Genomic DNA, 16,533 nt, shown 5'->3' with positions numbered 1-16,533 from the left:
AATACCTTCAATACTGCAGAGTATTGAATAATTTCTTGTCGTTTTACACCAAATTTCAGTACCTAAGTGGTCTGTCTTATTAACAACAGTAAGCCCATAAGCATGTTTGTTCTAAAATCTAGACTGCTGATTGGCTGCATGTATTACATTTTGTATGCATGTTATTAGCATCAGCTCTTCAGGTGCAGGTATCAAAGTCAAGTTGTTGATGTTGGGTTCAATATTGAAAATGTTTGAATGATACCCAGCCCCAGTAATCTACTTATAGTAATTTCTTGTCAAGCTGTCTCGAGATTTGATCACTGGTTTTCAAACATTAGGCAACAAATTATAACTGATAAATTAAAACGCATTGTATTGGAATCATTTCATAAATGTGTTTGCAATAGAATTGTTTTTATTAATAAAGAAAGTAATTCCAAATGTTTGAACAATGATCCCACACAATTGAGCATTTCTGTTTTTTAAAAAAAGAGAAAAAAGAATCATGGAGCAAAAATTAACATTAAAATACAATCACAATTAGCATCAATTTTAGTATAGCCATATCAAAGATAAAGTCAGAACAGACTTCTCAGAATTATGTTCCTTTCAGGTGTCATCGTCAAGGCTTTTGCACAATTTGTCTGTCAAAAAAAAGAAACATCCAGACAAGCCCTTAGCAGCACTAAAATACTGCGATGACACAGACTAGTAGCCACTGTTGTGACTGAATGAAAGGTCAGGTACTAATCCTCAGTGCTTGTCATTTTTTTTTTCTAGAGTCATCTCCTCATAGACCACCATAGGCCACTATGGCTACAGCTTACCTTCCTGTGCAGTGTCTAAAGGGGGACATTCAGCTGTGCACATTTATCTCTTCTGTAAACCTGTGAAGGCTTTGTCCTGGGCTAGGCAGTCTAATCTAACTAGAGGGCCGAATGTTTGGTTTGTTTGGGGAAAAATACAGAACTTGGTGACTTTGCTGTTAGGTGGCTTTGTTGCATGTGGTGCCACTTAGGTGGCTTTGTTGCATGTGGTGCCACTCTTTACAGAAAGCTGTATTAGAAAAGAAAAGAAGTATTTGTCAAGTAATAATTTTTACACAGAGATGAATGTTGTTTGAGTCTCTAGGCTCTGCTTAGTCTCTTGTTTACTGCAAAGAGTGCCATTGTGTCTTTGTATCTTACTGAGTATCAAGTAGTAACAAATTACTGATCTGTGACTGCTACATTTGGGGAAAAATACAGAACTTGGTGACTTTACTGTATATTAGGTGGCTTTGTTGCATGTTACATTTATTTCTTTTATTTCATTATATCATTTATGTTTTTTATCCTTATCTGCTCTGTTACTTGATAAGTTACTATATTGTAATTTTAATTGTTTATTGATTTAACAGTTTATTGGTACCTTCTTATTATTAAATTTTATTATTATGAGTTTTATTATTTAATCATAACATTTGATTTATTATTTTTTACTGTACAACTTCTCAATCCCTGATTCCTGTAGTATTCGGCTACATTGTAAATGAGGGTCTCCCTCAATGTATTCTGAGTTTAAATAAAGGTTGATTGATTGATTGATTGACATTATTCACTTCAGTGGCAGAAAAAAGGACAGTGGGGAAAATGCCTCCAAAATTATAAATGTAATAAATATTACATATTTTAAAATTCACTGGCTTACATCATTTGTATTCTGATTAAGTTTGCATGTTTCACAAAGCATCCCCATTTATATACAAAAGGCCTCTGAATTTCAATGAGAGCCCACTGAAGGTGAATTGCACCACTTTTTCAAAAAGTCTGGTATGATTGAAAAAAATGTCAACAAGTTAATTCCTTCAAATTTGATGTGAAATGCTTCACTCTATAAAAAAATTGCCAAGTGCGCACGGTGGTGGTGGTAGAACAGATGTGTGAAGCATTTCTAAAAGCTGCCTGATGCCTGAGACATTATTCCACTGTAAAGAAATCTTGATATTTTTTGCTACGGTGAATGATTTCAGATCAAACCATTCTTAATGACTTTGTTTACATCTCAACAACTGAATTAGGTATAATTTCCCATTTAAAAATAGTCACAGAATTATACAGCTGAAGGTGTAAAACTTGCCACCAGTCAAATGTCAAAAACACACTAACTCAGAGAATATGGAACTGTTTTCCACATTTTAGGATAACAGTGAAGACACCATTGGAAACCTAAACTTATGTTTTGTAAGTCAATTAATCTTGGTCTTGTGGGTACACAGTATACGTCTACAAAGTATGTCCTGTGTAGAGCTTTCCCAAGTCCAATAAATGGCCGATGAATTTTGCCAAAATTCTACTCTTTTGGTGTAAACTGCCAGCCCTAATATTGGGTTCTGCTTATGTAAACATTATCTTCTCCAATCATAAGCCTGATGTGGCTTGTCCCATTCACATAGCTTTAACAAAACCTCCGGCCTCTCAATGTTTAAGACATACAGTTTCACTATACCATCGTTAAAGTGATTTCAGATGTAGCAATTACTCAAGTTGTGTTAGAGTATTTGGGCCACTTTTTGTACTGTGTATGTAAACACTGTAAAAGTTTCAAAATGTACCATACATGCTCTAGTCCATACAGTAAATATGGAAACTGCAAAGCTGCAAAACAGCCTAAAATTCATCAAGGTTGTGATGTCACAACTGTGGACACATTTACATATGTGCCTGTTCTGTCTAGGGCACTTTAGCCCACTCCTTCACACTCGATATGATACAGAGCGGGAAATGATTTAGCAGATTTAGATTTACCAGTTATCATTATAACTGGACTCTGGGGTGAAAATACAAAAAAAATTGATGATGATGACGGGAATGATTGTTCGTGACTTCCGTTTACCTTGTGGTTTCATTCTAAATGTACAGTCAATACTTTCATTGTAACTTGTCCATCTGTGTTTTCCAGATGAAGCTTATGAAACTCCTACAGAGATTGCCGGCAAGTGTGGTACGGCGGCTACACCGTGAGCGCTACCGCAAGCCCACCTGGTTGGCCCCGGTGCCTGAGAGCCACCAGCTCAGTGAGCAGGACATCACTGACTTTGTGTCCAGCATGAAGCAGCCTGTCCTACTGGCTATGTTCAGTAAAACTGGTAGCCTGGATGCAGCTCAGGCCCTGCAGAACCTGGCTTTACTCCGACCTGAGCTTGTCATCCCCCCAGTGCTGGAGAAGTAAGTGCATGTGTATGTGCAAGAGTGTGTGTGTGTGTATGTGTATGTGTATGCACAGAACTAGTACATGGTTAGAGAACTAACAGAGTGATTTTTTTTTTTTTCTTTTAGCTTGGTGAGATTAGGCTTAGTGGTAGGCATACACTCCCATGAAACTCACATTAATTTCCCTTTTTTTACTTATAGGAAAACATTTTGCATTTCCCTATTAAGAAAAATACTAAATCTTTAAACAAAATACATTTTATATTTGAAAAACAAAACAAGTTGATTTGGGTGGTTAAGGTTATGGTTAGGCTTAGTAGTAGGCTGTATGTATCTACAGTAATTACAAGTAATTAAAATGTGTGTGTGTGTGTGTCTGTTCTTATAGTGATGTAGACTATTAAATTAAACCCATTGATTTGGTAGTAAGACGAAAATACCATACTAGCATAGTTTTTGAGATTTTGTAGATTGTCTAATCTACATAGAATTCCATAACTGAATTTAACCAGATCTCAGTTGTCATTATCATATAACTGCATCATTCCTATCACTCTGTTTGTTTGTTCCCTAAAGGACATACCCTGCCATGGAGACACTGACAGAGCCGCACCAGTTAACAGCCACTTTAAGCTGCATGATTGCAGTGGCTCGGAGTCTGGTGACAGGTGGCCAGCGTTTCCCCGAGGGTCCCACACACATGCTGCCTCTGCTCATGAGGGCACTGCCCGGCATTGACCCGAACGACTTCAGCAAGTGCATGGTGAGAAATACTTACCATGATGATGAATTAATTAATAGAGATAGTAGTGTTAATCTGGGTTCTAACCCTGGTCCTAGTGTGACTTGCACATAAGAGCATTTAACCTATTCCAACACACCCACTTTAACCTACAAAGAATTTCTGCTAGTGTCTCTAGTAGTTTGTTAGCGCTAAGCTAACGGCAGTTCGCAAGGACATTTTCTGATGGGGCTAAGGTTAGCTTCTTAGTCGAATTTTCTATTCCACTTTAAATGCTGCAGCAGTTACGTTCTGGCATATTATAACCCTGAGTATTCCCCTCTGGGCTTAGGGAAGTTCATGTGGTCATGGTGCATGAACAAGATAAAAACACAAATTAATCGAAAGAAATTAATGACATAGATGTAGATAACATGTTAAAAGATCAACTGGTGTTTTGTTAGTTTCCATTAACTAATCTCATTTAGTTATTTCATTCTTAATTTTAATTGCAAAAATCAACGCTTTTTCAAACTATGTAATTTAAAACACTTAAAACTACTAAAAAGAAAGGAGGGTTAAGGAACATGAGTGTTAGCTTGGTTTTAGAAAATACTGGATCAGGTGTGTTAGAGCATGGACAATACCAAAAATGGTAGGCAGAGGTAAGTTTGGGCAATATTATGTGTTAAATCACATAATGTTACACATTATGTAATGTTGGTAACTAACATTAATGGCGTTAGTAACAGGCTGTTTTTTGTTACTTTGCCTGTGACATACGTGTATATGACCTCTGTTATTGAATGTCCTGTATTGTGCTTACCTCAAAAAGCTGTCTGGCTGAAGCAGTATATAAAATATATATATGGTATATATGTAAATGCATTGCTTTTTGTGCCATCACAAAAACGGTTATATTAAAACTATTTTTGCAGCTTTGTTTCCATATGTGAACAGTATATTTCTAACAATGTTTACAAAATTCAGTTTCCTTGATATGGGCCCTTTAACATATGTTCCCCAAGGAAATTGCGAATCATGTCATCTTTAAATACATTTAAAGTTGTTTTTTATGTTTGTCCCAGATAACGTTCCAGTTTATAGCTACATTTACAACTCTTGTGCCTTTGGTGGACTGCTCATCTGCTGTTCAAAAAAGAAATGACCTGACCAAGGTGATAATTTTTGTACCCTACCCTATCTTGATTAAATAAAAAGGTCCTCCCAGACTTTCCCTCTACTCTGGCTGCAGGAAACATGTTCATTTTTTTTATTTTCCAAGCCCCACAATGTCTTTGCCAATGAGCACTCATGTTAAGGGGCACCTATTATGCTGTCTGAAGCGCTCTGTTAAAGCTCCTGTGTCTTTAGGCCTCACCTCCTGTTAAGCCTAGTGTCCTCTGATTAGTCAGCTTGCCCACTTTGTTCTGTTGGTTCAACCACCAGAGCGGTTCCACTCTTACATATTTTTAAAGTGTGCAGACAGACCCTTCTCAGGCTTGCCAGTAGGAAAAGGGCTGGAGTTCCAATGAAGTGTTTCAGGCAGCTGAGAAAAGTGGTTTCTGTGGAAGAGGGTTACTTCCTCTGGTGTGTGCTTTGAGCTTTGTGACTTTGCAGAACTTAAAATGCACATTAAGTTATATAACACGCTAAAGGAAAGGGATAAAGCAGAAAAGCATAATAGCTCCTTATTAAGTATGTATGATGCAGAGAGAAAGTTAAAGAGGATGGAGGGGAATTATATTATTGGGGGATGATTATGTTTTTCGTGTTAAACCCATTCTCCTTATGTTTCAGGTGGAGAAAGTGCTGTGCTCAGCCTCAGCAGAGTTTGAAGATTTTGTTCTTCAGTTCATGGATAGGTAACCATACCTGAGTCTTAATGGCTGTCCTTAAGACTCTTAAGGCCACAGTGTCTATTCTAATAGACCAGATTCAGCTTGATAATTAACTGATGAGTTGTATCAGGTGGAGCAGGGAAAACATACAGGGGTATAGCTGCAGGGGTGGCTTGAGGGGCCTGTGCCTTTTCATTAGGAAGGTAGGACGTTCACTAGATTTGTGACTGCTCTAAGAAAAAAGTCCTCCAGTGTAATTCGTCTTGTGCCCTTGTAATACAATATGAACACAATGGCGCTGAGTTACTGCATCCTTGTGCCTTTTTTTCACCTTAAGTAAAAGTGACTGCCAGAGCTCTCCTTTGTTCATCACCACTTTTCCAGTTGCCTACTCTTGATACTGTTGAATGAAATGCATGGAATGACACTTTTTTCAGTGCTAGAATGTAAACATCATTTTACCCTGTTTTGAGTGTTTCTGAAGATTATGTAAACTAAGCTGAATTATGCTAATTCTGTGCAAAGGCTACTATTTATCTAGCTAACAAGCTAAGTATGTAGTTAACTGTGGTAAAATTGTATACTGCAAAAAGCAATGGGGTGGTCTTCAACCAACTGTCCCAGACATATACTCCTAGCAGTGTAAAAGGTAAAACAGTAGTTAATTAGTCCATACCTGCTGCGGTGTTCTGTCAGCTGTTACAGTAACTAAGCAGTTAAATGTGAGGTCTGTAATCATGTGTTGTGTTTTACATACCAGTTTTTTATCTCTCAGCTTACAATATCTACAATGAAATAGGCAGGTTGGTTGTTGCGAACCTCATTATAGCGATGGGATATAGTGCTTCTTAGCTGGCCCAACATAGCCACGTTCCTTTAAAATGAAATCTAGCTATGTTACTGCTGAGAAGTGCTGTGGCTCTTCAGAATTTTAGTTTGAAAACAGTGGCATGTTGGTCAGTGGTATGTGAAGGGGTATGAAAATGCATCAGCCTGAGGGTGATGATTCAGATGCATGGACATTGGAATGTTACAATAAATTATAATCAATTAGGTTCAGTGAAGCTTGCACTTATTTTTTGATCGAAGTGAAAGTCTAGGGCTGTTTTTTAAAATCCTAGGTGTATAGATTTGTTGATTCTCTATGTTTCTTATCTACATGTGGGTTTATTTATTATCTATGTGTGGGTTTGTTTATTATCTATGTTACTCTGTTATGCAAATAGTCTTTCCAGTTACATTTTGATTCACTGTATATTTAAAAATAATTTTTAACTGTACCAATATATCTAATCACGGCAAAATTTGAGATTTCATGACGCAATGAGTCATTTCCTTCATGATCAGTCATGATCGGATCAAATAATGAGGTCAGAGATTGACAACCTTATTTGTGTGTACTGTCTATATGTGTGTGCATGTAGGTGTTTTGCACTGATTGACAGCAGCACTCTAGAACAGACTCGAGAAGAGATGGAGACAGAAAAGACTCATCTGGAGAGCCTGGTGGAGCTGGGCCTGTCCTCCACCTTCAGCACCATCCTCACCCAGTGCTCCACGGAGATATTCCAGGTTATTTTATAACACACACAAGCAGACAATGTATTATACATACATTATACACACACACACACACACACACACATACACACACACACACATGCTGTATAGCCAAAAGTATGTGGATGCCTGACCATCACACCTCGCAATTAATGTTCCAGTTCATTCCAAAGGTTTTCAGTGGGCTTGAGGTCATGGCACTGTGCAGGCCAAATTGTGCAGTGGGGTACAGTTATGATGAAATAGGAAACGGCCAAAGTTGAAATATAATTGTATAAAGGCATGTACTTGTCAAAAAAGTCTTTGTATTCTGTAGTATTAACATTACCCTTCACTGGAACTAAGGGTCCTACCCCAAACCCTGAAAAACAGCCTCAGACCTTTATCTCTCATCCAAGACACTTGCTGATACTGATTCCGATACAATAATGAGTAACCTTCTTAGAATTAAGTACTTGTTAGTATGCAACGTAACATGTGCAGTGTACCTTAACGGTTAAATCTAGCTGATTTTAAAGGACATACATTAGCTAGCTATGTTATGTTAATTACCTTGGATCAAGTAGTGTTGCAGTGGAGAAGAGTGGGTTTTGTTGCACATCAGAGAAGCACTTCTGTACAGCTGTTAGCAAAGTAAGTTTTCTCATCTGTCTCTTTCAACAAATGTCTCTGTAGCACACCTATCAAGTTTATGTCTTGTTGGGGTCTTTTTGGCTTGTTGAACTGTCGTTGGTCATACGCTGTGATTTTAGAAATCCTATTCTTTGGGGACTCACTGTACATTTGAATAGACTATTATGTATGGCCAAAGCCTACAATTTATATGCTCTCACTGTACAAAAACACTTGGTCTGATTGATATGCTATGTGAAACGCAGCCTCTACAGACAGCTCTGTCTGTGGACAATTACAATAAAGCTATTTAATTCAAAACAACACGCTGCGTACACAAGCACCGAACAAAGCCTATTTTACAAGGACAGTTTTTAAAAAATCAACCTATTAATGTTTATACCTTGCAATTCTGCTCAGTCAAACATAGTAAAGTCAGCATATATCAGCTTCTATTATCTAATAAAGATAGATAATAAACCTAAATGTTGACTGTCAACTACTTTTTCCAAAATAAGAAATTCTTATTACTTTTTACTGTATTTATGGTTATTTGTATTTATTCTAATGCAGGGGTGCACAACTCTAGTCCTGGAGGGCTGGTATCCAGCATAGTTTGGTGATCTTGCTGCTCAGACACACCTGACTCAATTCTTCTGTTAATTGGCAGGTTTACAAGATGTGTTTGAGTAGGGCATCTACCAAACTCTGCAGGGCACCGGCCATCCAGGACTAGAGTTGTGCACCCCTGTTCAAATGTATTTATTCGAATGTTTTGTGTTTATTCTACGATGATATCCAAGCAAGCACAAACAAAAAAGTTTAAATAATTTTAAATGACTTGAAGTAACTTTTGCACAGTATTGCACATGCAGTATTGTATATGTATCTATATGTAATAAGAACTTAAACTAAACTTAACCATAATCTGAAGCCAAAAAAACATGGTTTTACCTGGTCAATTTGAAAAAAATGAAGCATGTGTCTTTGTTAAAAAGCACTTTATAAAGTCAGGACCAAAGATGGGGGCTTAAATTATGTCACATGCTGACTGATTTGTAAGTTGACTTGAACTCCTGACTAAAGGATCATGACATTTCAGCCTAAAAAAACATGTGCAAAACAAAAATAAATTCTGTCCTAAGAGGTGCACCTTTGCCTATCTATTCTGTGACTGTCTTGCATAGTCATGAACTGTGATGCCATTGTTTCTCAGCTCGCAGCAGTGTCGGGTTCAGTATGGCTCAATAACGAGCTGTTTAATGCATTTTGGGTAGAAGAACCTTTAATCTGATGGATATGACTGAAGTGCTACATTTAATGAATGTGTTGTTAAAAGGAACTGGCAAAACCTTTTTATAAACTTTATACAAAATTATGTAATATACCTACAGAAAAACAGTCACAAAATTGTTTACACCATATTTTGAAAAGTATAATAGCTAGCCTGATGGCTGAGCTAGCAAATGAAGTTGTGATATATTTGTCTTTGGTAAGTTACAGCTACATTCAAAACATTAATGAGGTGAAATAATTTCTTTGCTGTTTATGTAGAGGTTTATTGAAATTGAAACTAAAAGGAATGGAGCAAGACTGACTCTTTTTTGCTCATGTCTGTAACTGAGGCCATAATACAAAGCTATGGTTTACATTTACATTCATATTTATGGCCTTTGGTTGGTGCTCTTATCCTGAGAGACTTACAAAAGTGCTTTGTTGTCCACTCACAAAATGTATCCTAGCTAGTACAAATAGAGTTCAAGCTACCCTTGACAGTGTGTGTTGCAATGCACTCCATACAAATACTATAGCTTACTTCCTATTAACAGTTTTAGACTGAACAAACATTCACGACTAAATACTCAACACTTGGCTCAGAGTCACACCCAGAGACTCAAGACTTAGTAAGGGGATATCCCTTTTCAGGACCATTTCCTTGGTCATCATTTGTGTAGGTTCCCCTTTTTTTCTTTTTTCCTACGAAATCAGGACATTTAAGAAGAAACGTAAGCATGCACCAATTCACACATGTCCTTCTGTTTATTTTTGTTTCTTCTATCAGGTGGCTTTGGAGAAGGTCTTCATCTTCGCCACCACCAATATCTTTGAGACTCATGTAGCAGGGAGAATGGTGGCAGACATGTGTCGAGCAGCTGCTAAGGTATTTCTTCGCCCACTTTACAGAATACACACTGTACTGTACAAACAAATTAAATTAATTGCTTATAAATGTTACTAATGTAATTGTACAGAACCTTTTAAATGACATTAGACCATATTTGTGAAGATGTTGAGAGAAAGATTCTCTGATGGGATGCGTGAGAAGTGACTTTTTATGTATGTTTGAATGTACCCTCATTGTAAAGGAACATAATTTGTAAATCACTGCATTCTCCTTGTAAAAGTACTCAGTGAATGCTGCTGTATGTTACGTGCAAGTGTAACTCTTCATCATTACTGTTTAGCTCTCTCTTTGCCGTATTAGATGTTTTAAAATCCTGGGTGAATTTTAAAGGTTGTCCTAATTTTAGTCAATTGTGTTTTGTCCCCAGTGTCAGCCAGAAAAGTCTCTCAAGCTTTTTGTGCCACACTGCTGCAATGCCGTAATTCATATCACAACCGGTAAGTTAAAGTGTGCATGAGTATGTTGTGTTGTGCAAGCACATACAAAGAAGGGCTTGAGCCTCTGTCCTTTTGCCCTCACTAAAAAACTTTTTAGCACACACACACACACACATTTTCTAAGCCGCTTATCCTTCTGGGTTGCGGAGGGAGCTGGAGCCTATCCCAGCAGTCATTGGGCAGAATGCAGAACAGGTCAGCTTCTTATTTCATTTTCATCTGAAACTGATGTAGATGTTGATTTCCATGTAACTGCTATGAAAGCTAAAAATTACATTATAAATTTTTAGAATGGCCTCTATTTCTAATAGATGTGGGGCGTCAAAGATGTGTGCCAAATTTTGTACACATTGGTCTTTTGATCTTGGTATAGTAAGCAGTACATTTTTTTAACATAAAAGTCAGAATATGTAGAAAACTGTTTTGAGAAATGAGTGAAATAATTCAACAGCAATTATCACTGTAAAGTGCACCAGAATTTCATGTTAAAATCACAAATATTTACTCCTAGGAATTATGCTACTGGACATCAGTGCTTAAAGACAGTTATTACTCATCATTTTCTTAAAGCAGTCAGATAATGTGATAGGTGAAGCTATCTTGCCTTGCTTTCAAGTGCACACTATTTGAGTGTAATTAAAAATGTAAGTGTAAATGTAATTTATGTAATAAGATAATATAATACTGTACTTTTCTCCCTGAGCCCCTGCCCTCCAAAATGTCACAGGTTGTGTATGCGTGAGTGTGGCTAGTGGGTTAATGCCTCTTTAAATACTTTGTTCTTCCAGATGAGGAGGTGTTGAATGACGAGGAGTTGGATAAAGATTTGCTGTGGAACCTGCAACTGTTGTCTGAGGTCAGTTTCCCAAACTCTTTACATTAAATCCACAAATCCACATACACATAGAGAGAGTTATTATATAAATGAGTAAGTATAAGTAATATTGAGTTATTATGTAAATATAAATATAAAATAGACTGCAGTTACCTGTTTAGAATTTTTGTCAGGTTATTACCCTTAAGATTTGATCACCATTTTCTAAATTTGAGACATTGTGTGTTAGATTTATTATAGCTTCAGTCTTCTACAGGTTTCCATCATTCTGGACACATGTTTATTAAAAAATGTATAGCTTCCTAGTGTCCTGGTTAATTCATTTACACAATTAGCAGGACTGGCATATTAAAATTTTATACATTTATATGAAATCAAATTGGTTTTATATTGTTGAATACATTGTTTTCAATCTTTTGAACAGTAGTGTATACATGTAAGGTTGCTGTTGTAACAACACATTTATAAGACGAAGGAGAAACATTTCATATGTTTATTGTGTTAATTATGATTATAATTGAAAAAAACATGGAAAATGGAATTACAAGGTTTTGATATGACATCCGCCATATTTATTCATTTAATGTTATTTTAGTCTTTTTTTTTTAAACTTGAAACTGACCTGTACAAGAGAAATCCCTTGTACAGACTGAGAAAAAAAAACTGATTCTGACTCTTTCTAACCAAACCCCTCCCTACCTCTTTCTGTAGGTCACTCGGGTGGATGGAGATAAGCTGTTGCCCTACAGTGCTCAGCTTGTGCAGATTCTTCAGCTTACACTGCACCTGAAGAATAAGCAGGGCTACAGTCTGGCCTGCAGCCTGCTGTATCACACACTGCGCTCCACAGCCCTTATCTATCCCATTGAGTACTGCAGCGTGCCTGGCGGATTCCAGCAGCCCCACCACCAGCACCTGCCCATCAAGGTTAGCGCATTAGAGTGGTACAGACGGTAACAGGGTGGAAGGGGGTGTCAGCATCAATGCCAGCACATATAAATGATATACCACTTTTTCTTTTCTAATACTAACCTGTAGTGTTGGATTGGCTAATAACAATCTTATATTTCTTCTGCAGACTCACCAAGACTTATTTTTGGCACAGCTCAAGAAATTGCTATGGAAAATATTATTAATAGTAGCAGTTATATGCTTTTTTGACAACCATCTTGTAACCCCACAAAAATTATCACAAAATTCCAGAAAATGGTTATGGCATCCAGTCATATACTTGTTACTGTGCAGTTTCATTTGAAGGCCTCTCTATTATTTCTCTAATTCTCTCTCTTTTAATGGCCAAATGGTTTGTCTGTGTTTTAGGACCACAGTATACTGAGAAAGGCATTTTGTGATTTGATTAATGTTACTTTGGTATAAGCTATAAGCATTGTTGGGTGAAGAAGTGTAAGTCTTTCAAGCCAGACTGCTGTCCATCAGTATAAAATTTGATGCATTTTGTTGTTTAACATGACCAGTGACCACCTACTTTGAGAGGAAATAGTCATCTTGCTGATATGCAAACTGACCAACCACAAACTGTTGTAAAAGGGTTGAAAGTTTAATTCCATTAAATCAATAAGCAGTATGAAATGAATGAGCTGATTTGCCTATCCATCCCTACTCCAACTGCAACTGGTTGCAGAAATGTGTTCTCCATCAAACTGATAAAAACCAATGCACAGAAACACAGTCAACGTGGAACTAATGTAAACCCCGATAGTTGTGTCCAGCTTAGCATACAATAGATATTATATGCTCATGGAACATCTGAGGCTGAGACATGGTGAAGGACCAAACGAATAGTGCAAAAGAGATGTTTGTCATTAAATTAAATTAATAGGGGCACACCACTTAAAAGGACATTGATTTATTTTGGACAGTTAATATGGTCAGATATTGTATGTTTGAGCAGATTAACTACAAAAACAAAATCTTTTTTGTTGTAGATATGTTGCCAATGTCTTTACCTTTCACGTATTTATATTTATGTACCCATCAACATCATGTCTGAACCCCCTTTAAGACATGTAAAGCTTTGAGTCTGGACAGTTCATGTGCATTAAACCCATTGCATTAAACAAATTATAAACCCTAAGGCTTTGAACTAGAACATATCTGGCAAATAAGTGTGTATTGATCTTTCACTTGCTTTAGAGTGTGTCCATCATCGTGTGAATGTCTGTGCTGGGATGGTTTGAGAAAGGTTGTCACCGAGTACAAGGAGCAGTGAGATAATGAGCCAAGGAGCAGTGACATAATGAGCCAAGCAGAAGACAGTTACACAACTATGTTTGACCAGCCAGTGTGTGTATCTAAGTGACCAGACACTGCACTGATCCTATTAAGTAGGATAGGGTAGAGTGGCTAATGTCTCTCTTCTTAGAACAGCAATCACTTTCTCCTGCCTGCTTACTTGTTGAGCTAACAGTTGATAATATGTTATCATTATCTTGATAAATTATGTCAAACAATTATGTTATAAATTATGTCAGTTTTATGAGTATCGTGCATGCATCATAAAAAAGACAGATTTAGTACAGTTTTATAGAGCCAGAAAACATCACCAATCTGATTGCACCTCAGCCGATATTATCTATTTTATATTTTTTATGAATATATGTTATAGATATAAAACGTATATGTATTTATAATAATTTATTTCTACCAATTGTTTGATCTATCCTTCTGTTCCTTCTTAAACAGTTTACTTTTAGATCATTGTATTCATAGTACGAGTGTGTTTTCTGTGTGGAGTCATGTTTTCTCCGTGTCTGTGACTGTTCTTCCCACAGTCCAAAGACATGCAGTCAGGCAAACTAGACATGCTAAATTGTCCCTAGGTGTGTGCGTAAATGTGTATGTTTGTGTGTCTACCCTGTCATGGACTGGCAACCTGTCTAGGGTGTTTCCTGCCTTCCGCCGGCTTTGATAAGCTCCAGCACCCCCAGAAACCCAGAAGGATAATCAGCTTAGATATTGTGTGTGTATGTGTGTGTGTGTGTGTGTGTGTGTGTGTTTGTGCGTGTGTGTGTATTCATAGTCTTCAATAGTCTTTTGTAAATGAAGGACTACTTCCCAACATACGAAACCTCAGAAACAAAATAAATCAAAGTTTTTGGTATATTACCTACTTCTATTTTGAGGTTATCCTTTCTATGAGTCAGTTCCAAAGCCATGCCCACATGCTTCACATATTAAAAAAAGATGCTTTCTGCCATTATAGCAGATGCGTTTTGGTATGCAGCTGTAGGTCCATGTGGGAAACCATGACGTTTTGTATTTTCATGTAATATTTTCATAATTTCATAATTTTTCAGGATTTTTACACTTAAGCTGTAAAATGCTGAGAATGTTCCTCAGGTAGTTTTGCACACTGGGGAATACCCAGAAGAGACAAGTCAACCTTGTTTTCTGCCAGTTCTCTTTCTAAAAATAGAAATTATTGTCTTTGAAGCATAATTATTGACTTTTGTTAATTGTCAATAATCACAAATATCTGATTACATCGCCCTATCGCCCTGAAGGTCATGCTGGGTGATTTTTTTTTTCTTTAGACAAAATGCCAACAATATGTGTTGATACTTGATAATACTGGATACACAAAGGCTGACAGCTAGTCTTTAACTGGAAAAAAATTAGTTCCACAGGTCAGGCTAGGTCAGAGTACCCACTGCAAGTTGCTAGCTATTTTCTGTGTCATTAAAAGTTGTGCCCAACCAAGTGATTTGGTGCCTAATTCAGAATTCCTAAACATTCCTTTTTATACCTTTAAAAAGGCAAAAATACAGAAAAAATAAGTTAAATAAGATAGATAATATTGCAAACAGTACTTCTTCTGTACTTCTTTAGTTCCTCTTACCTCTCCTCTGTCTCATTACCCTGATGCAGGACTGGGGGCGGCCAGGGGATCTGTTGAACTTGGCCATCCAGTGGCACGTGCCCAGTGAGGAAGAGAAAACTTTTGTGTTTAACACTCTGGACCTGCTTCTGCAACCTGAACTAAAGCGACTGCAGAGACATGCGCAGGGAGAGCAAGAGATGAGCAGGTATCACTAATTAATAAAGCAATAAGCCATGCATTAAAGTGATTTTACCAAGAAGGTCGGTTTGTTAGAATAAAATTGACCATGATCATTACATAATCATTTTCCATTTTCTCTTTATCCCTTAGAATTAAACAGGCTGTTTTTCTTACTCTGTTGATATATTTAAATTAGCTCTGTCCTAATGGGCTGCCCTCATTCAAAAAGCAGTATGGGCTGAAATTCTCCTTATAACTTTAGTCAGAATGAGCGTGCTAAATTGCTGTAGGATGAATAGGTGGATGTGTGTAAATTAGTTGTTTTTCATTACATCACAGAAATAATGTATTCCAAAGAGGCTGTTCTTGCAGCTTAGTTTCCTTTTGTATACAGAATGGACTGGGGAGTGAACCTTATTATTTACATACTACATTAAACTCTTTTATTTACAAGACATAGAAAAATTCTGTTTTTCATGTTGTGGGCCCTGTAATATTTTGTTAATAACTTGGCATATGAACACAGAACTGATGTGTGTCGTGATATGTACACTCACCGAATACTTTATTAGGAACATCTTTGCACCTGCATAGTTCATTTAATTATCTAATCAGCCAATCATGTGGCAGCAGTGCATAAAATCATGCAGATACGAGCCAGCAACTTCAGGTAATGTTCACAACAACCATCAGAATGGGGGGAAAATGTGATCCCAGTGGTTTTGACCATGGCATGATTGTTGGTGCCAGATGGGCTGGTATTTCTGTAACTGCTGATCTCCTGGAATTTTCATACACAACAGTCTCTGAAGTGCAGAATGGTGCAATAAGGAAACAACAGAAGCCTACAGAAAGGCTGTGGTAACTCAGATAACCACTATGTACAATTGTGGAGAGCAGAAGAGCATCTCAGAAGGCACAATACGTCGAATATTGAGGCAAATTAGCTACAAAAGGAGAAGAACTGGACAGCTGAAGACCGGAAAACGTAGCCTGATCTGATGAATCTCGATTACTGCTGAGGCACACAGATAGTAGGTTCAGAATTTGATACCAATTGCATAAATCCATGGACCCAACCTGCCTTGTATAAACAGTCCAGGCTAGTAGAGGTGGTGTATTCATGTGGGGAATGTTTTCTTGGCACA

The 16,533-nt window shown here is 37.2% G+C and overlaps 1 protein-coding gene across 2 annotated transcripts in view; it reads left to right on the top strand.

Moving 5' to 3' along the window:
- psme4a (proteasome activator subunit 4a) overlaps nt 1-16,533 on the top strand; it is a 78,671-nt gene that overhangs the window by 24,647 nt on the left and 37,491 nt on the right. For both annotated transcript variants that reach the window (XM_036583089.1, XM_036583088.1), the window contains 10 exons: nt 2,923-3,188; nt 3,750-3,936; nt 4,983-5,072; nt 5,695-5,759; nt 7,160-7,307; nt 9,970-10,068; nt 10,460-10,529; nt 11,318-11,385; nt 12,076-12,291; nt 15,253-15,410. In XM_036583089.1, the coding sequence (XP_036438982.1) occupies nt 2,923-3,188; nt 3,750-3,936; nt 4,983-5,072; nt 5,695-5,759; nt 7,160-7,307; nt 9,970-10,068; nt 10,460-10,529; nt 11,318-11,385; nt 12,076-12,291; nt 15,253-15,410 (1,367 nt within the window). The remainder of the gene's footprint in view (nt 1-2,922; nt 3,189-3,749; nt 3,937-4,982; nt 5,073-5,694; nt 5,760-7,159; nt 7,308-9,969; nt 10,069-10,459; nt 10,530-11,317; nt 11,386-12,075; nt 12,292-15,252; nt 15,411-16,533) is intronic.

This window comes from Colossoma macropomum, unplaced genomic scaffold (genome assembly GCF_904425465.1).
Source record: "Colossoma macropomum unplaced genomic scaffold, Colossoma_macropomum, whole genome shotgun sequence".
NCBI lineage: Eukaryota > Metazoa > Chordata > Actinopteri > Characiformes > Serrasalmidae > Colossoma > Colossoma macropomum.
Note: the sequence above shows the minus strand (reverse complement) of the source record. Positions and strands in the feature narration are given on the sequence as shown.